The sequence below is a fragment of the Lissotriton vulgaris genome, chromosome 1_2 (genome assembly GCF_964263255.1).
Source record: "Lissotriton vulgaris chromosome 1_2, aLisVul1.2, whole genome shotgun sequence".
Classification (NCBI taxonomy): Eukaryota; Metazoa; Chordata; class Amphibia; order Caudata; family Salamandridae; genus Lissotriton; species Lissotriton vulgaris.
In genome coordinates, this window is record NC_141686.1 from 352,889,404 (window position 1) to 352,910,253 (window position 20,850).

A 20,850-nucleotide genomic window follows, 5' to 3' on the forward strand; every position below is an offset into this window, starting at 1 on the left:
AGTAGTCAAATAACTTTTTTGGAATAGTTTGCACAAAGATGCAAATTCTCCCAGAATGTCATTAAGTACTGCAAGGGAAATATGGTAGTTGGAGTCCGATAGCTTTTCATAACAATATTTAGCAATTGGATCATTCTCCTCAACTTTCTCATGCTCAAAGTACATAAGAACAGTCTCGCAATTACGAATTACTGCACCAACAGCAAAATGCATTGAAAGCCACCGGACTTCATTCAGTGGTCGAAAAGAGACAACTTCACATTCAGTGACCGATGCAATTTCATCCAGCTTGGACTTCCTTGCAGGATATCTGGAGAACACAGTGTAGACAGTCCTCAATAATGTCTCCATCTCTTTAATCATTGGAACCCTCTTCCAGGCATCATCAACTCCCAAATCTTCTCGATGGACGACACAATGCTGCTCAACTAGATGAGGAATGGACTGTTTAAGGCGAGTAGCAACACCATTATTCTTTACCCAGCATCACCGACACACCATCGGATGTGAACATGACCGTTTTCATGAGGTCCAGTTCATTGTCAGTGTAGAATTCTTTCACGGCAGTAGTGATAGCCCCAGCATTACAGCTAGCCAGCTTCACTATGCCCCCAAACTGCGTTTTGTGCTCAGTTAATGTTACAGGTCGGAACTTGAAGTACAGGATGATTATTTTTGCAAGAGAAATATTTGTGCTCTCAATTATCAAGGTGTAATACAAAGCTTGCCAAAGTTCTGTCATAGCTTCACAGTGTATCACGCTATTGATGGCCTCAAGGAACTCAAAGGCATAATTCTTGCTCCTCCAGCTGTCTGGTATCTTCACATACAAAGCTAGGTGGTCATGGATGTCTTGTACAGATAACATTGAAGTATTCATCTTGACTGCCAGCAACACGTTGATGAGAATCTTTATCTCCTCAGGCATAGATCTTTAGCGTTCAACTACTTCCATTCTATTCTCTTTGTCAGTGGCAGTTTCTGTCAGCATAGCCCGCACTCCAAAACCAAACCAGGCAGCAGCAATTCTGTTTCTCAATATCACCATGGCAGACTAGTGTACTTTGCTAAGTAGATGGCGTTTCATGTAGTCCAGTTTCCAGCCATCACTCCTTTTCTTCCCTGTGGAAAAGTCCCCAACAATCTTGGCTTCGGCACATGCTTTGCAAATCAATCCCATGTCTGGACTGTATAAGAAATAGTTTCCCGAATTGCATGCAAACATTGCTTCGTGACTTCTGTGTCTCAGCCTCCACAATATCCTTCATCCACTCTTCCTTTAATACAAGGCAACATTTTTTCCTTTGTGGTGAAGCACTGCACTCTCCTGAAGTTACAGCTTTGCGCTTGAACATTTCCGTACCCGCAGGTTTGAACCTGCTTCGCCACAAAGCCTGCAAAATAAGGAAACATGGCTTACATTGACGCCTAGCTCATGAATGCAATCTGTTATGTACAAAATGCACCACAGTTTAATTCAACCAAACAATTACCTCTTCTGATTGCCTTCACGTACGCCTGTTTAAATGTATGGGGTTCTGGCTGCGAAACCTGCAACAGAAGAAAACATGGGTAAGTATATATGATACTACAATGTTCAAGATGCACCACAGTTTAACTCAACCCAACAATTACCTCTTCTGATTGCACTCATGTACGCCTATTTAAATGTATGGGGTTCTGGGTGCAAAACGTCAAAACATAAGAAAACATGGGTAAGTATATATGATACTGCAATGTTCAAGATGCACCACAGTTTAACTCAACCCAACAATTACCTCTTCTGCATACACTCACGTACGCCTGTTTAAATGTATGGGGTTCTGGCTGCGAAACCTGCAACAGAAGAAAACATTATGAAAAACAGACCAGACTAGTTTATCATAAATCCCAGCACTGCACACTGTTCCGTCGGCTGCACCAAACTGGGGTGAACAGGCCTGTAAAAGGAACTATAATGCGGATATTGTGAATTAATAATGCATTCTCAATGTATCTAGTAACCAAGATATGAAAGCTGCGAGTTGCATTGGCAAGACTTCACATTTATACTTGGAAGGCTGTTGTGAGCATTTTGTGTAGAACTCTGCAGAACTTAGTCTGAAAACATGTGTCACTGGCCTTTAAAAAATAATGTATTCTTTTTTTTTTTTAAACTTGAACATAGCAAATGGCAAATGCATCTATTCCCACCCACCCTGTAGAATGTAGCCTTACTATTTATGAGGAAAAAGTGTCACTCATAGTTGTTGAAATGTCACTCATATTTACGCTGAAATTTTGAAAAAAGTCACACAAAGCAATGTGAAACCTTGGCAGCTATGCACTATCCAGGTGTGCACAGCTGATGTACCCCATAAAACAAAAGGCCACAGTCTTCCCCGGGCTTTACTAACAAAGGCGTAGTCAGTTTCCAAACACAGCGTGTGCTAAAGTACGGGCTGTGTTTGGAAACTGACTACGCTTTTGTTAGTAAAGTGCGGGGCAGACTGTGGCCTTTTGTTTAAGTATTGCTGTTAATCAGAGTCCCTTCACGGACTCTGATTAACAGCAATAAACAAAAGACCACAGTCTGCCCCGCGCTTTACTAAAAAAAGCATAGAGACAGTTTCCAAACACAGCATGTGCTAAAGTACGCGCTGTGTTTGGAAACTGACTACGCTTTTGTTAGTAAAGCACGGGGCAGACTGTGGCCTTTTGTTTAAGTATTGCTGTTAATCAGAGCCTGTGAATGAAGGGCCTCTGATTAACAGCAGTACTTGAACAAAAGGCCACAGTCTGCCCCACGCTCCCACATAGCCACAAGCCCCACCAGCCTCCCGCCTCCTTACCTGCACTCCCCACGACCGCTCCGCCGCCACCGTATGGAAAAGTGCCTCATGTTTGCACCGCTCGCTTCTTTAAAGCGGCCAGCGGCGCGACTCTCTCGCGCGATGTCCTGACTGTGTGCCCGCTCCACACGAGGCGGTATGCGCTGACGTCAGGGGAGGTGCATGCGCGCGCCCTAGAGGGAACGGTGGATCTTACACTTGTCCTGATGAAGCCGAAAGGAATCACTGGCTGAAACGCGACCGTTACTGCGTCAACATATTTACGAGGAGTCCCATTATTTTGATTTCTGTTGAAAGGGAAAGCGCCTATAGAATAATTAGACTAGAGGTGTAATTGCTCTCTCGGAGTAAGGAGTGTACATTCCGATTGTTTTTGCTCTCAGTAATGGTGCTTTTGTACTTTTTGTATATGTTGTATATATTGTGTATATGTATTGTATCATATATATGAATGTGATTTATATGTTCATGTCTTGTATATATTATGTTTACACATGAGGAAACTCTGATTTGATTTGTTTGTGCTCAGCCCCGTCATTTGACACATATATGAGTTAGATTCATGGTTATGCAGAATTTTCAAAAAATAATTGAAACATCAGGGTAATTAAGGGTACCTTGAATGAAAATAAATGTTGGATTGGTCCCTCTGTACCTTCTTTTTCTTTATATACATATTTGATGTTTTATGCCCAGGTTTAGGAGGGTGATTTGGTCATAACCCCCCTTTTGTCTGTATCTGATCCTCCCCCGCAGCACCCCGTTGTAGCACAGCGAGCAGCAGTGATGGACACCCCAGCAAGGCTGGTCAGATACTCCAATTCAGCACCACGTTGTAGCACAGCGACCAGCAGTGATGGACTCCCCAGCCAGGCTGGTCTGATCCTCCCCGGCAGCACCCCGTTGCAGCTCAGTGAGCAGCAGTGATGGACTCCCCAGCGAGGCTGGTCTGATCCTCCCCTGCAGCACCCCGTTGTAGCGCAGCGAGCAGCAGTGATGGACTCCCTACCGAGGCTGGTCTGATCCTCCCCCGCAGCGCCTCGTTGTAGTGAGGCGAGCAGCAGTGATGGACTCCCCAGCGAGGCAGAAGAGGGCCGCTGCAGATAAGACTTCAGTTAGCACCCCCTCTTTTTCCTGGATCTTGGTGGGGTGGACATCTGGTGTCAGAACGTCCCTACTTTGAATTTACTTACGCTTTTTCTGGTAGATACAATATCTGCCTGTGGATTCCTCACCTTGTGAATATCCCCTTGCATCAGCAACATTCGGAAATTCTTTTTGTAGCTTCGCGCCGACGTGGACTTGGACGTCATAGAGGCACGGCATCGCACGCGACTCCGCTGACGTCACCGACGCCTACAAAAGGCCCACGCCGGCGTGATGACATCAGTTCCGCCCTTTTTTCCGTGCCTTCGAGGCACACGGACGGACCAATGACAGTAGACATATACACAGTATACGCAGTACAAATACCAAGGTAAAACACACACAGTGTGAAGCAAATGCAATAAAACACTTGAAATAAACAACCCCTTGAGAATAAAACAAATACATTACAGAAGCTCTGGTATAGAAGAGTGGACAACGGGGAGGCGGGTGGGTCAGTGAGGAATCCACAGGCAGATATTGTATCTACCAGAAAAAGCGTTACCGAAGGTAAGTAACTTGTTCTTCTGATAGATACATCTGCCGTGTGGATTCCTCACCTTGTGAATAGAGTCCCACAGCAGTCCCCACTCCCGGAGTAGGGAGTCCACTCTTCGAAACCAAGAAATCCTGGAGGACAGAGCGCACAAAGTGGCCGTCCCTCCTCACTTCGGAATCCAAGCAGTAATGCTTCACGAAAGTGTGGAGGGAAGACCAAGTTGCCGCCCCACAAATATCCTCTACAGGTACACCTCTAACAAAAGCAGAGGTTGAAGATTTAGCTCTTGTAGAATGAGCCCTTATACCCTCTGGTGGTTCCTTACCGGCCAAAGAGTAGCAGATCTTTATACAGAGGACGATCCATCTTGACAAGGTTCTTTTATGGACCGCTCTTCCTCTTTTGCAGCCAGCAAACCCAATGAAGAGCTGGTCATCCAATCGACAGTCTTTAGTTCTGTCCAGGTAAAAGGACACCGCCCTCTTAGGGTCCAAACGGTGTAACCTCTCCTCCTCCTTGGAAGGGTGTGGGGGAGGATAAAAGGTAGGGAGGGTAATGGATTGACCAAGGTGGAAAGGAGTCACCACCTTTGGGAGAAAAGCAGCCCTGGTCCTAAGAACCATTCGATCAGCATGAATGGTCAAGAAAGGGGGCTTGGAACTAAGAGCTTGAAGCTCACTTACCCTCCTTGCTGAGGTTATTGCAGCGAGGAAGCCTGCCTTAAGAGTCTAAAGCCTCATAGGACATTTGTGAAGAGGCTCAAAGGGAGCACCCATCAGAAAGGTCAAGACAAGATTTAAGTCCCACTGAGGCACAATAAAAGGAGTAGGTGGGAACTTATTTGTGAGGCCCTTCAAAAACCTTAAAACCACAGGAGATTTAAAAAGAGAAGGCTGGTCAGGCAAACAGAGAAATGCCGACAGCGCAGAAGGATAGCCCTTAACTGTGGCAACAGCAAGCCCTTGCCGCGCCAGAGAAAGGGCAAACTGGAGAACATCAGACAAATGGGCTCTCAAAGGGTCAACAGAATTCCCACCACACCAAGTGACAAACTTCGACCATCTATATGAATAGACGGACTTAGTGGAGTCACACCTGGCTGACAAGATGACATCCACCACGTCAGGCGGAAGAGAAAAGGAATTCAGGTTGCCCCGTTCAATCTCCAGGCATGAAGGTGTAATGTCTGGAGGTGGGGGTGTAGAACCTCCCCCTCCATCTGAGAGAGGAGGTCTGCTCTGAGAGGGAGACGGAGCGGCGGGCGAGAGGAGAGGTGGAGAAGATGTGTATACCACACCCTTCTCGGCCAGTCCGGGACAACCAATATGACTTGGGCCCAGTCTTGGCGAATCTTCCTCAGAACCCGAGGAATCAAAGGTATGGGGGGGAAACGCGTAAAGGAGTTGTCTTCCCCAACTCAACTGAAACGCGTCCCCCAAGGCTCCTTGCAACGGATACTGGAGACTGCAGAATGACAGGCAGTGAGCATTCTCGCGAGTGGCGAACAAGTCCACCTGAGGAGTCCCCCACGTCCGAAAAACGTGCCGAACCACCTCTGGGTGACGCCTCCACTCGTGGTCGGCCGAGAACTGCCGACTGAGACTGTCTGCACGCACGTTCAGAACTCCGGCCAGATGATTCGCCATCAGACAAATCTGATGGTCCTGAACCCAGGACCAAAGACGCAGAGCCTCCCTGCAGAGACACTGCGACCCCACTCCTCCCTGCTTGTTGATGTACCACATCGCGGTCGTGTTGTCCATCAGGACCTGGATCGACCGACCGCGAAGGGAAGGGAGGAAGGCCTTGAGCGCCAAACGTATCGCCCGCAATTCTAGAAGGTTGATGTGAAGTAACCTTTCCTCTGGAGACCAAAGACCCTTGACCTCCAGATCCCCCAGATGAGCACCCCACCCTAGAGTGGATGCATCCGTTATCACTGTGGCCACCGGAGGAGGCAACTGAAAAGGCTTCCACTGAGACAGGTTGCCTTCCACGCCCCACCAAGACAGATCCGCTGCAGCTTCTCTGGAGATCCTCACTGACTCCCTGAGATCTCCGTTGTGCTGATGCCACTGCCTGCGGAGGCACCACTGGAGCGCCCTCATGTGCCAGCGTGCATGGTTGACCAACAGAATGCTTGAAGCCATCAGACCGAGCAGGCGAAGGACCTTCAGGACTGGAACGACCGCTCCATTGTAGAATAAAGGAATCATTTCCTGTATGTCGTGAATCCTTTGAGGAGGAGGGAATGTGCGACATACATTTGTGTCCAGTACAGCACCTATGAACAGGTTGCGCTGGGAGGGCACCAGGTGAGATTTGGGTACATTTATCGAAAAACCCAACCTGTACAACAACTGGGTTGTCTCCTGCAGATGATGGAGCACCTTCTCTGGCGACTCCGCTTTGATTAGCCAGTCGTCCAAATAAGGGAATACAGGAATCCCTGACCTTCTGAGATGCGCCGCCACGACTTCCATCACCATGGTGAAGACTCGAGGCACAGTAGTAAGCCCAAACGGAAGGACCACAAACTGATAGTGCTGCGATCCCACCGTAAAACGGAGATACTTCCTGTGTGACTTCAGGATGGGGATGTGAAAGTACGCATCCTGCAAGTCGAGCGACACCATCCAGTCTTCTTCCAGCAGCGCCTGAAGAACCTGAGCAAGGGTGAGCATCTTGAATTTCTCTTGTTTCAGATAAAAATTCAAGATCCTGAGATCCAGGATTGGACGAAGCCTGCCATCCTTTTTTGGGATCAGGAAATACCGGGAGTAGCATCCCTGACCCCTTTCCTGCTCTGGGACCACCTCTATCGCACCCTTTCTTAACAGAGTTTGGGCTTCCTCCTATAGGAGTAACAGATGTTCCTCTGAGCAATATTCCTGGCAAGGAGGGTAATTGGGAGGGAACTCCCAAAAGGGAAGGGCATACCCATTTTCTACGAGATTGAGAACCCAAAGATCTGATGTAACCGATTCCCAATCTCGTAAAAAGTGGGTAAGCCGACCCCCCACCGGACCCACATGATCCTGAATGGCGGATCTAGGGCTGCTTTTCTGTGGCTAGGGGGTTGGAGGAGGTGGAGGAGGATGAGGCTTGACGCCCTCGAGGAGGTGACCTTTGTTATCCCCTGTATGACCTATACAAGGTATTTTGCTGCTGCTGCTGTTGTTGCTGCTGTTGACCTTGTCTAAAGGTACGGAAAGAAGAGCGTCCAAAACCTCAAAAACTTTCTGGCCGTTGATCCTCTTACTTGAAGACCAAGAGATCTAGCAGTTGCCCTGCTATCCTTAAATCTCTCTAAGGCTGTATCTGCCTTCTTGCCAAAGAGTCCTTCACCGTCAAAAGGCAGATCTAACAACGCAGACTGCACATCAGCAGAAAAATCAGAGGATTTTAGCCAAGCTGAACGTCTTGTGGCAACCGCAGTGCCCATGATCCTTGCAACAGAATCTGCAGTATCTAGACCGCTCTGGATAACCTGACGAGCTGCCGCTTGAGTATCAGATAAAACTTCCTCAAAGTCACCCCTGCAGTCTTCTGGTACCTTTGGAATCAATAAACGCATTGAGTCCATAAGTGCGTGCACATACCTCCCCATAAGACAAGTGGCATTCGTTGATTTTAACGCCATACTTGCGGAGGAGAAAGTTTTCTTGGCCACTTGATCCTGTCTTTTAGCCTCCTTGTCACCAGGCACTTGGGGAAAAGCACCAACTGACTTTTTTGAGCACGCAGCTTGAATCACCAGACTTTCAGGAGAAGGGTGAGATGATAAAAATGCAGGGTCCTCAGGAGCCACTCTATATCTCCTAGCCACACCTTTTGAGACAGCAGGAGCAGAAAGAGGCTTTTTCCACACTTCCATAATGGGTTCAGTTAACGCCTCATTAAATGGGAGTAATGGTTCCACTGCTGAGCTTGGTGAATGGAGAACCTCAGTAAGCAGATTTGATTTAAATTCAACAGTAGGTAATGTCAAGCCTAAAAGTCCTGCAGCCTTTTTCATTACCACGTGATATGCCTGAACATCCTTAGAGGGCGCATCCGGACCTGATGGCAACACCCACTCTGGGGAAAAATCAAGACCACTAGCACCATTGACGCAGATCCAAGGGTGGATGAACAACTCAGCCTTAAAGCTGAATGGATCTAAAACTGACATTCTCCTTCTGGGTCAGAAAGGTCTCACCTTCCCTTTGAACATCTGGCCACCCTGTTTGGCCTCCCCCCCTGCCCCCAAACAGGAAGTAAAAAGCCTGGGAGTATGGATTGAAACAGACCTTTCATTCACCACGCAGGCCAAAAAAGTAGCCGGTACTTGCTTCGGGCTACTCAAATCGATGAGAAAGATCCTGCCCCTACTTCCACCCACATCGCAAAGACTTCTCATCCAAGGCCTCATACTGTCCAGGCTTGACTATAGCAATGCTATATACCTAGGCGCACCCGAAGCAACCCTAAACAAACTCCAGAAAATCCAAAATGCTGCTGCCCGGATCCTCACGAACACCCCTGCCAGAGCTTCAGCCAAACCTGCTCTGAAGCTCTTTCACTGGCTCCCAGTGAGGGAACGAGTAATATTCAAAGCCTTATGCCTGGCCCATAAGCTACTGCAGAATCAAGGCCCCCCCATTCTGAGGAAATTTATACAACCTTATAAAGCCCCTAGATCCCTCCGATCGGACAAGGAGTCCCTCATCATCCTGCCCAGATTCAAGAAAGCCCGCACGGGTGGAAGACGCTTCTCGATCCACAGAGCACGCCTATGGAACGCTCTCCCCCGAGACCTGAGGAAAGAACCCAACTACCTGCGCTTCAGGAAACGGCTCAAAACTCACCTGTTCCCTTAATTTTAACCGCTTCTGTCTGAAAACTGTTGTCCCCCCCCTCTTCTTTTCAACCCCCGACCCCACAGGTGGAGGGATCTTTAGCGCTGGGATACCTCAGGGTGACTACGCGCTCTATAAAAATTTTTAATAATAATAATAATCAGCCCGCTCCTCCAAATAATTCTCATCCAGTTCACCTTCCTCCAAGTCTGAATGAGACTCATAATACCTCAGTTCTTCCAGGAGACATTGAGCTTCCCTCCTAGATCTCTGTTTAACACGGATTGCAGCCGGATCCACTGTCGACTCAGACGGCGCCGGAGCCGACGTCGGTACCGAATCCGAAGGCTTAGAAGGATGCTCCAAAGATTTGCATGGAGCGGGCGACGCCGGTGCTGGAGTCGTCGACTTCGGTCGAGCCGGCGTCGACCTCGGTGGAACCGGGTACTGCCACAGCAGAGTCGGGGCTGGCATATACGGCATGAAAGGTGCCGGGGCATAAGAGTGAGGCACACCCAAATTAAATGCCATTGGACCCATGGGACCCGAAGGTGCACCAGAGGGGTACCACGACCTCGAGAATACTCCATACATAGCGTTCAGGAACGCCGAAGGATCCTGACCTGGTGCTGGAAAAGGTGGATGAACACCCTCAGGCCGATATCGAGGCAGATTCGAATCTGGTTCATCAACAGGAGCCGATTCCTCATCCTCATTAGGAACTTCACCGACCTCTTCTTGAGCCGGAGACGGCGTCGGAGTCAGATCGGAAACCGGAGTCGGAGATTGAACTTGCGACTCCAAAGGCGAGGCCTCACCTTCTCGATCCGAAACCTCTTGTGGTGGGATCACCTTCGACTTAACCTTCTTGGGTGATCTCGACCTCGAGCCCGACTTCTCACCCGAATGACGTCGAGATTCATGTCTCCTTTTCTTATGCTTCTTATGCGACCTCGAAGCATGATCCGACGAAGACTTCGAAGCCGACGCCTCTCGAGATCTAGATCTTGACCTCGACCTCCTCGAGCGGGATTTTGAAGACTTCTTTCCTTTATCGGCTTTCAGTTTTGCCACAAGAAGCTTGGTCTCCCTTTCTCTCAGGGCCTTTGGGTTCATTTTTTGACACGATGAGCATTCATCTACGTCGTGGTCGGAGGTCAAACACCAAATACAGTCCTGGTGTGGGTCCGTAACGGACATCATCTTCCAGCACTCCCTGCAGGGTTTAAAACCAGTCTTCATTGTCGACATTATAAGGAGACAAAGAGGCAAGAGAGTAAAGAAACGAAGAAAAACAGTAACAGAGTTACCAAAAGCTACTGAGTATCCCGAAACCGTTAGCGTCGACGACGCAGAAAAAAGGGAACTGATGTCATCACGCTGGCGTGGGCCTATTGTAGGCGTCGGTGACGTCAGCGGGGTCGCGTGCGATGCCGTGCCTCTATGACGTCCAAGTCCACGTCGGCGCGAAGCTACCAAAAGAATTTCCGAATGTTGCTGACGCAAGGGGATATTCACAAGGTGAGGAATCCACACAGCAGATGTATCTATCAGAAACACCATTCTGCTATGGTGTTTATCATGTAAGAAAGAACTCATGGGCAGCCTGTATAGATAGCTGTCTTTAGTGTAAACAGCGCTTTGTCTCCCTGTATCTGTGATTGATGGGCGTTGCTCAGAGTGTGAGACCCCTACAAACGTATGTGTAGAACTAGGGCAAGCAACCTTATAAACTCAGAGTAATGCCAGATGAAACGTGGGCAGAGTGTAGGGGAGAGTTGGCAGCATGCTTAGCTTTAAAGTAAAAAAAGAAAAAAAAAATAACGGCACGGCTGAAGCAGCAAAAGGAGAGTGGGTTGTTTAGAGTGCAGCTTCTACAGCATGTGGCGGATGGGGGGGGAGGGTTGATAACGCAAGGCGGAAGGGAGAAGCCAAATGAAGCAAGCAGTGACTGGCGTAAAGAAAGCTTTTGAAAAAGAGTTCTTGCAAACAGCACATAAAGTACGTAGCTTATGGAAACTGTAATTAGCAGGTGATCCTCACCCTTAAACGGAAGTGAGGTTTCGGCTGCAGGAATGAATTAGGAGGCAGGAAAGAAGACTGGCACTGCACTAAGCCCTCGGTGAGCAGCAGGCGGGAATAGAGCAGTAGTATTGATTACAGGAGGTCTTGCAGACAGCGCATGCGGTCTGCCTAGGCTCAACCTAAAAATGGCATGTTTGTACCCATGCGGAGCGGTCGTCGAAAGAGAAATGTCTTGTATACATGCAAGTAACAATCTAACAAGCATTTGCAATGCAGTAGGTCTCGCATTAGGAAAGTTTGAGCTATGGTATTGTAAATGACAATTTTTTTATTTATGTGTTGGTTTTGAAAATAGCGAAATTAATAGCTTTGTCATTTACAATGTCAATAGTTTTAACTTTAGCAAATGTGACACCATATAAAAGTTATTGTAATTTATCATGGAAATAGCTTTTGTAAATAACTTTTGTAAAGATTATGTTCATTGTATTTTATTGTGACGAAAATCCAAGAACAGAAGTGAAATATTAACATGTTTTTGTGACATTTGTAATAAAGCTTGAAACATTGAGAGAACATATTTGAACCAGTTGTTGTTAAGTGGTTGCACAGATTGATGCTGTGGTGGTGCTGATTGATGTTCTTGTGTCGATGAGTGATGCTGTGGTAGCGCATAGTGATGTTGTGGTGCCTCTGATTAACAGCAATACTTGAACAAAAGGCCACTTATGGTGCTGTGATGTTGTGGTGCCTCTGAGTGATGCAATAGATAGAGTGAGAGCGATAGTTAGAGGGAGGGCGATAGATAGAGAGCAATAGATAGAGGAGGGGGCGAAAGATAGATAGAGAGCAATAGATAGAGGGAGGGGGCGATAGATAGATAGAGGGAGGGGGCGATAGATAGATAGCGATAGATAGAGGGAGGGGCGATAGATAGATAGAGAGCGATAGATAGAGGGAGGGGGCGGTAGATAGATAGATAGAGAGCGATAGATAGAGGGGGTGTGGTAAATAAAATTACCGGGACTATTTTTCTATACATTAAATGACAATAAGGATAGCTCAATAATTGAGAGGCAGAGTCCGTGGTATCTGAGTCATACGGGCTTTAATTAAGTGGCTCGAGTCACTGGACATCGGGTTCCATCACCACTAAGGTTCAGGAAGGGATATTCAACATTTTATTAACATCACACATTATATATAGTAAAACTGAACAGTTGCATTGAATACAGTAGGCGTAACAAGTGAAAAAGAGAGAGATAAGAACACATGGGCGTAAAAGAAGGTGTGTACAGGGGCGTAAACGGAGGTGTGTGCTGGAAGCGTCACAGAAGTGTCATAGGTGGGTGGATGCATAGAGAAATTCTGCAGGGTCAGCAGAAACCTTTACCACATATGCGCGCGCAACTGAGCATGACGTGGTATTGACGTGTAACTGGGGAGAGCTGAGGGGTTGACTTTAGCACTAGTAGAGGAGTGTGGTGTCTGGGATGTCAGAACGACCTGCACCTATAGTATATCTGGTATCTTGTGTTTGGAGGATGTATTGTCTGAAGTAAAAGGTCTCTCGGGCAGAGGCCGTACATCACTGAATGCTAGTGGGTGCATACGTGTCTTTGTGCAATGTGCGGGGCCATGGGCCTACTATGGCAACGGGTGCAGTAAATTACTTGTAAGGAGACAGGAAGGCCGGGCCCTTTGCTCTGCAGGCTGGAATATGTTTACCTATTTCACTAGACTGGAATGTGTTTTTGCGGAGGCTGAGCAGATAACTGTAGGCAAAATACCGTCTTGGCAGGCAGGCCAGGTCGAGCCGGGCACCGCTCGGCTGGGCAGGAAGTAAGGTAGAGGTCAGGGATGCATACCTAAACTGCAGCTCTCAGAGACAGAAGAAACTCGAAGCCTCAATTAAGGGTCTGGCTCGACTGAGCCAGAAAAACGTGGAAAACGTGTGCTTTGCAATATTTAAAAGTGCACCATGTAAATGCGTTGGAAACGTAGGCCTGGATGCGGAATTAGTACTATATACATGGAGGGCTAACTAACTGACATGCTAACATTTGACGGAAATGCAGAGGCATGATCAAAACAGGCACCGAAAAGGAATTACATGATAACATGGACATACATGGGGCATGGGTGCATGGATAGGGTGCGAGTGGGGGTCACACTGACTACCTAAAAATTTCTATTTCCTCATTCCCTCCTTGGCCCCTACTGCGCCCTTCAGGATATATCTATTTTCATGAGACCATCTATCTGTTCATATAACATCATTTGCTCATCTTTTTTCATTCGGGCACGGGAACGTGAACGTGGACGGGGAATACAAGCAGTGGCGCACAAGCCGCAAATCGCTGGCCCACATTGCAGACAGAGACAGCAACTGAATACTATAAGCAGTATTATTCCTAGAAATGACAGTACTTTCCATCCCCAGGCGGATATCACACTCCAGAGCCAACCGGACCAAGTCCAGGTGCCAGGATTCTGGTGTATCTGGTGAGCTATTTTATGAAGCCTTGTTATTGCTTTATATACCGATGGTGCGTTATTAGGAATAAACACACAACAACTGGATCCGATCACTCTACAAGCCCTGCCCCTATCGGCCAGGATGACGTCAAGAACAAGGCGATTTTGAAGAACAACAAGTCTCATAGCAGACTGCTCTTCGGTCAGGTTACCTAAGGCAGAAGTAGTCTCATTCACTACTGCTTCCAAAGTTCTGGTTAATTTGCGTATCAGTTTACTGTTTTGGACAGGACCTACAAAGAAAAAGAATCCTTTATTGAAATCTTTATATTGCTCCCACGCTGTCTCAGTCTGTCCGACAATTGGGGACTCAATCTCCCTCTTATGTCTTATATGCACAAGATGGGTATCTCGATGGTAATTGGATGGGGCTAGAAAAACAGGTGGCAGTAGGAACGCAATATAACATGTTCCACCCCAATCTTTGGCAGACGTACATAAGCTGTCTGACCACAAATAAAATAGGAATGGCGAGAAGCTCTGAAAGTAGACTTTCCTTTATCACTGAATTCGACCACAGTATTACAATCACTGTGTCCTAGGCGTACTGAACCATTTTTCCTAACGCATAATTCACCTTTTACGGGTAAAACTGTTATAAACGGCAAGTCCGAATTAGTCTCGGACTGAACGTTCAGAATCATGAGGCTAAGGGAAAAATTTCCTAATCCATACACTTCATTTTCTAAATCGGTCCCTGTCCTTTGGGGAAGACCGTCTTTGTCTGGGAAACAGGCTGTATTCATGACTGTATTCAGGTTTCCCCATATCCAATTGCCCTGGGAAACTTTGGACTTACTGTCTAGCGAGGACATTAAAGTAAACCATGCTCCGCACGAACCATTATGTGTAAACGGATAGGGAAAGAGGGGCAGAGCTCCCTTCATTTTCTGGTAAGGTGGGAGTCGGCCACACACCCAGCAATTCGTGACATTGCTGGTCTGATGAGAATGGTGTAACATACGGATAAAAGTGTTGTTGCGCAGTGCTAGTCGGTAGGATAGCTCGTGAGGGGGCAGGTCACTGAATGTATGCTCTATGGTGTCATTGAAAGAAGAATGTACATGTGAACCAAGAGGAGGAAAGAAAACATGTAACGTCCAGCTTATACATATGATCGTAATACTCAGACAAAACATAAAAAGCAATGTAACGATGCATCTACTACGTAGATTTTTACAGTATTTCATTTTCTTGACTTTCTGTCTATCTCTCTCACTATTTGGGTCTATCTCATACATGTCAGAAACCTGTCTAACCGCTTCACCCGAGGGGGACTTAAACAATTAAACGCTGTCTGACTTACTAGACCGTAACTTAGCTTTATACTCCTGCTGCGGAGTTTTCTCTAACAGAGGGAGTTTAGTGTCAGTATCAGAATCAGGGCAGTCCTTGGGAAATGTCTCTGGACACAGTCCATGGAATCGTTTAACGTGGCTGGAATGTAGCTACCCTTTTCTTCCCTCAACTTTCACTGCGGTCCTCGTGGTCATCAACACCAGCTTCGGCTCCCGCCACCTGGGCTCCAGAGGGCTTGAGCGGTCGAAGTTCCTTATACAAACTAGATCACCTGGAACGATTTCATGCGGTTTCACTTGGGTGTTGTCCGGGAAAGCAGCCGCGACCTGTGAACGACAAGAGAGTAGTGCAGACATCAAGGAAGCCAGGTAATCTGTCAGCATATTACTGTCAACATCGGTGATCTTGCGCGGCATAGGCGTACCCCACATATTCGGTGGTCTTCCAAAAACCACTTCGTACGGGGATAGTCCGGTTCTGGAATGAGCTACCATACGCATGTAAAAGAGGGCAACCGGCAGGGCTACCATCCAATCTACACCTTTTTCTGCACAGACCTTCGCTAACCGTGTTTTCAGAGTTTGATTATGTCTCTCAACGAGACCAGCTGCTTCGGGGTGTCGTACACAGTGAAATTTCCACTGGTATCCTAACAGGAGTGATACCTGTTTCATCAGTTCGGACGAGAATGGCTGTCCATTATCTGAGTACACGACACGGGGCAAGCCGTATCGCGGGAAGAATTCACGGACCAACTGTTTGGCAGTGGTCACAGCAGTGTAATCTGGGACTGGGTAAGCTTCTGTCCATCTGGATAGGGCACATACAACTACGAGGACATACTTGAATCCTCGACATCGATCCATCTGGATATAATCCATCTGGAGGACTTCACAAGGGTAGTCAGGAGGATGAAATCCACCTTGTTCCACGGGAATGCCTTTGCCTGGATTGAACTGACAACAGATCATACAGGTACGTACTTTCTGTTTTGCTGCTGCACGTAAATGTTTGTTGAACCAAAGGTTCTGGATACTGTCTAACATAGCTTTTTCTCCCAAGTGTGCCGGTCTATGTGCTGTATTAATGATAACTTGAACCATAGAGTCGGGGAGAAACCATGTGGCTTTTCCCTTCGTCATCCATCCCTGATTCGTCTGGACCCCTCCTTGTTCAGTCCATTTCTTGATTTCGTCCGGAGTGGCATGTGTCTGAATGTCGAGTACATCTTGTGTGGGATCCCTGACTGTCTTGCAATGCGTCAGTGGAGTTACTTCAGTCTTTGTCGTGTCAGCTGGAATGTCTGCATGAGTCTGAGCTGTAATCTTGGCTGTTCGATCTGCCAGGTCTTTACCCTGAGAAATAGTGTCAGTAACTTTCGTATGTGCTTTGCACTTCATGATGGCAATGGCTGTAGGTAAGTGTATTGCATCTAACAGAGCTTGAATGAGGGGACCATGCTGTATCTTCGCTCCATGAGAAGTCAAAAATCCTCTCTCTTGCCAGAGAACACCGAAGTCGTGAACGACTCCGAATGCATACTGTGAATCTGTGTATATGTTTACTTTCATGTTCTTGGCTCGTATGCAGGCTTGGGTCAGAGCGATGAGCTCTGCTGCTTGAGCAGACAATGTGTCAATACGATGTGTTTCTATGACTTCAGTTTCAGTGGTCACTGCATATGCGGCCACTAACTCTCCTGTACTTGTTCTCATACATGAACCATCCACATAAAGTGTCAGGTCTGGGTCGGGTAATGCAATGTCTGTCAAGTCTTGTCTTGGTTTCGTCATTGTGTTAATGACTTCCACACAGTCATGTGGTGTAGGGTCTGCTGTAATCGAGGGTAACAGAGTAGCAGGGTTTAATATGTTGCAACGTCTGATCTCTATGTGTGGCTGGAACAGTGTCAGTTCATATCCTGTCCGTCGTGCTATGGTCAAGTGCTGAGTCTGTGTCCTGTTTAAGAGAACTTCCACGGAGTGTGGAACCTGTACCGTCAGGGGATGTCCTAACACTATGGACAACAAGGGGTGGTGAGGGACAGAGTCTCTGAATTAAGCAGAAAGCTCTCACCCAGTCAAGAGATCAGGGCTAGATCCAACACCGTTTTTTAGCTCACTGCACCATCCCAGTTTCAGAACCTGGCTGTATGCAAATTAGTCTGTTCCTGTCCCAGTGCATGATGGGAACAGGGCAAACCAAACTACAAAAGCCAATTCTTACACTGGGAAGGAAACAAGCTCCCGGGGACCGGTTTCAGGCATTACAGCCGTCTTCGGCCCGGTTTGCTTGAATCCTGATGGTGCAATGAGCAAGGGTCTCACATCTGAGAATACCCTTCCACGCTTAGGGTGGACAAAATATTTACAACAAGGGGTGGTGAGGGACAGAGTCTCTGAATTAAGCAGAAAGCTCTCACCCAGTCAAGAGATCAGGGCTAGATCCAACACCGTTTTTTAGCTCACTGCACCATCCCAGTTTCAGAACCTGGCTGTATGCAAATTAGTCTGTTCCTGTCCCAGTGCATGATGGGAACAGGGCAAACCAAACTACAAAAGCCAATTCTTACACTGGGAAGGAAACAAGCTCCCGGGGACCGGTTTCAGGCATTACAGCCGTCTTCGGCCCGGTTTGCTTGAATCCTGATGGTGCAATGAGCAAGGGTCTCACATCTGAGAATACCCTTCCACGCTTAGGGTGGACAAAATATTTACAACAAGGGGTGGTGAGGGACAGAGTCTCTGAATTAAGCAGAAAGCTCTCACCCAGTCAAGAGATCAGGGCTAGATCCAACACCGTTTTTTAGCTCACTGCACCATCCCAGTTTCAGAACCTGGCTGTATGCAAATTAGTCTGTTCCTGTCCCAGTGCATGATGGGAACAGGGCAAACCAAACTACAAAAGCCAATTCTTACACTGGGAAGGAAACAAGCTCCCGGGGACCGGTTTCAGGCATTACAGCCGTCTTCGGCCCGGTTTGCTTGAATCCTGATGGTGCAATGAGCAAGGGTCTCACATCTGAGAATACCCTTCCACGCTTAGGGTGGACAAAATATTTACAACAAGGGGTGGTGAGGGACAGAGTCTCTGAATTAAGCAGAAAGCTCTCACCCAGTCAAGAGATCAGGGCTAGATCCAACACCGTTTTTTAGCTCACTGCACCATCCCAGTTTCAGAACCTGGCTGTATGCAAATTAGTCTGTTCCTGTCCCAGTGCATGATGGGAACAGGGCAAACCAAACTACAAAAGCCAATTCTTACACTGGGAAGGAAACAAGCTCCCGGGGACCGGTTTCAGGCATTACAGCCGTCTTCGGCCCGGTTTGCTTGAATCCTGATGGTGCAATGAGCAAGGGTCTCACATCTGAGAATACCCTTCCACGCTTAGGGTGGACAAAATATTTACAACAAGGGGTGGTGAGGGACAGAGTCTCTGAATTAAGCAGAAAGCTCTCACCCAGTCAAGAGATCAGGGCTAGATCCAACACCGTTTTTTAGCTCACTGCACCATCCCAGTTTCAGAACCTGGCTGTATGCAAATTAGTCTGTTCCTGTCCCAGTGCATGATGGGAACAGGGCAAACCAAACTACAAAAGCCAATTCTTACACTGGGAAGGAAACAAGCTCCCGGGGACCGGTTTCAGGCATTACAGCCGTCTTCGGCCCGGTTTGCTTGAATCCTGATGGTGCAATGAGCAAGGGTCTCACATCTGAGAATACCCTTCCACGCTTAGGGTGGACAAAATATTTACAACAAGGGGTGGTGAGGGACAGAGTCTCTGAATTAAGCAGAAAGCTCTCACCCAGTCAAGAGATCAGGGCTAGATCCAACACCGTTTTTTAGCTCACTGCACCATCCCAGTTTCAGAACCTGGCTGTATGCAAATTAGTCTGTTCCTGTCCCAGTGCATGATGGGAACAGGGCAAACCAAACTACAAAAGCCAATTCTTACACTGGGAAGGAAACAAGCTCCCGGGGACCGGTTTCAGGCATTACAGCCGTCTTCGGCCCGGTTTGCTTGAATCCTGATGGTGCAATGAGCAAGGGCTGGGATGGGGCAGTGAGATAAATAACGGTGATGGATCAAGCCCTGATCTTTGGACTGGGTAAGAGTGGTCTGCTCAATTCAGACACTCTGTTCATCACCACCCCCTTTTGTAAATCGATTTTGGCCACTATAGGTGTGGCAGGGTATACTCAGACATGAGTCCCTTTCTCACTGCTCCATCAGGATTCAAGCAAGCCGGGCCGAAGAGGCTGAAATGCCAGAAACCGGTCCCCGGTAGCTTGTCTCCTTTCTGGTAAAGAATTGGCTTGGTAGTTTAGTCTGCCCTGTTCCCATGATGCACTGGGCCAGGGACAGACTGATTTGCATATAGCCAGGTTCTGAGCTGGGATGGGGCAGTGAGATAAATAACGGTGATGGATCAAGCCCTGATCTTTGGACTGGGTAAGAGTGGTCTGCTCAATTCAGACACTCTGTTCATCACCACCCCCCTTTTGTAAATCTAACACTATGGAGTCGCTTTGTCTGATAGCTAGAGCTGTTGCTGCAACTGATTTTAGGCACGCAGGCAGAGCCTGGGCTACTGGATCCAATGTACTAGAAAAATAAGCACAAGGCTTGTGTTTTCCTGCTTGATCTTGTGTGAGGACAGATAATGCTGTGCCATCGCGTTCAGTGACAAAAAGTGTAAAAGGTTTGCTGTAACATGGTGTCGCTAAATGTCACGATTCAAACCCGATAGTGGGACTACAAATCCCAGAATGCTTGCTGTAGTCCTTTTTCTCTGTCTCTACCTGTCTATGTCCGTTTTCTATTTATGCCTTCTCAGCGCTTGCCGCGGTGCTTGTCACCTGTGTAGTTTGTACTTTTCGACCAAGCCTTCGGTCCTACGTTCTAGTACTGAGTTACATGTTTTTGAGGACGGAGACGGGAGATTTTCAATCTCGCCCGTTCATTTTGGGGCGTGGACGCTGGGATCAGCGGAGAGCCGCGCTGACACAGAGAGCCTCGCCGAGTGTTGGTGAGAGAAGCAGCGCCGGGGAGCCGCGCTGACACAGAGAGCCTCGCCGAGTTCAAAGTAGCGCTGGGAAGCCGTGCAGACTCGGAGAACAGCTGAGGAGCCTTGGGGTGAGCTGGGGTAAATAGTTGTGCCCTGAATCAGGATTATAGACTCTGGAGTTCGCTGCTTCAACCCTAGCTTGTCTCCAGTTACCGTCAATCATCAGTGTGTATTCTAGCGGTTTGCTAGTAAAGAAGGGTGGTTTTGAAACTCTTCTGTTTTCTTTTACAAGACTATTCTTGACTTTAGTTGTTTTTTGGCAATGGTACCTTGCTGAACATTTTTTGGCATTCTAAGAGCTGTTGAGTGGCTCGGATTCAGAACTCTGCAACCTTTGGTATTTTGAGTCTGACAATTGGGAACATTCTATAGGATCCTTGATCTCATGGTTTGGGAAATCAGCCTGTGGCATCGCTGAAGAGTAACTTGGAAGCCTTTTTGCTTCTTTCTGGATATAAGGGTCGTGGGCAGATCCTTTCTTCTTTTCTTTTCTTTTCTTTTTCATATTTTGCTTTCTTTTTCCTAATGCAAGGGTGGAAGCCTTATTGAGTAAGTGCCAGTCCTCCTATATACTACAAAGAAAGGCAGAGTGTGGTAGGGT

At 47.5% G+C, this 20,850-nt stretch overlaps 1 protein-coding gene across 1 annotated transcript in view; it reads right to left on the minus strand.

Annotated features, from left to right (window-relative positions):
* The window catches only part of LOC147736790 (uncharacterized), a 68,007-nt gene that overhangs the window by 14,691 nt on the left and 32,466 nt on the right, over positions 1–20,850 (minus strand). Inside the window, 2 exon segments of the mRNA XM_086952699.1 lie at positions 481–652; positions 7,739–8,556. Of these exon segments, the coding sequence (XP_086808825.1) occupies positions 481–652; positions 7,739–8,556 (990 nt within the window).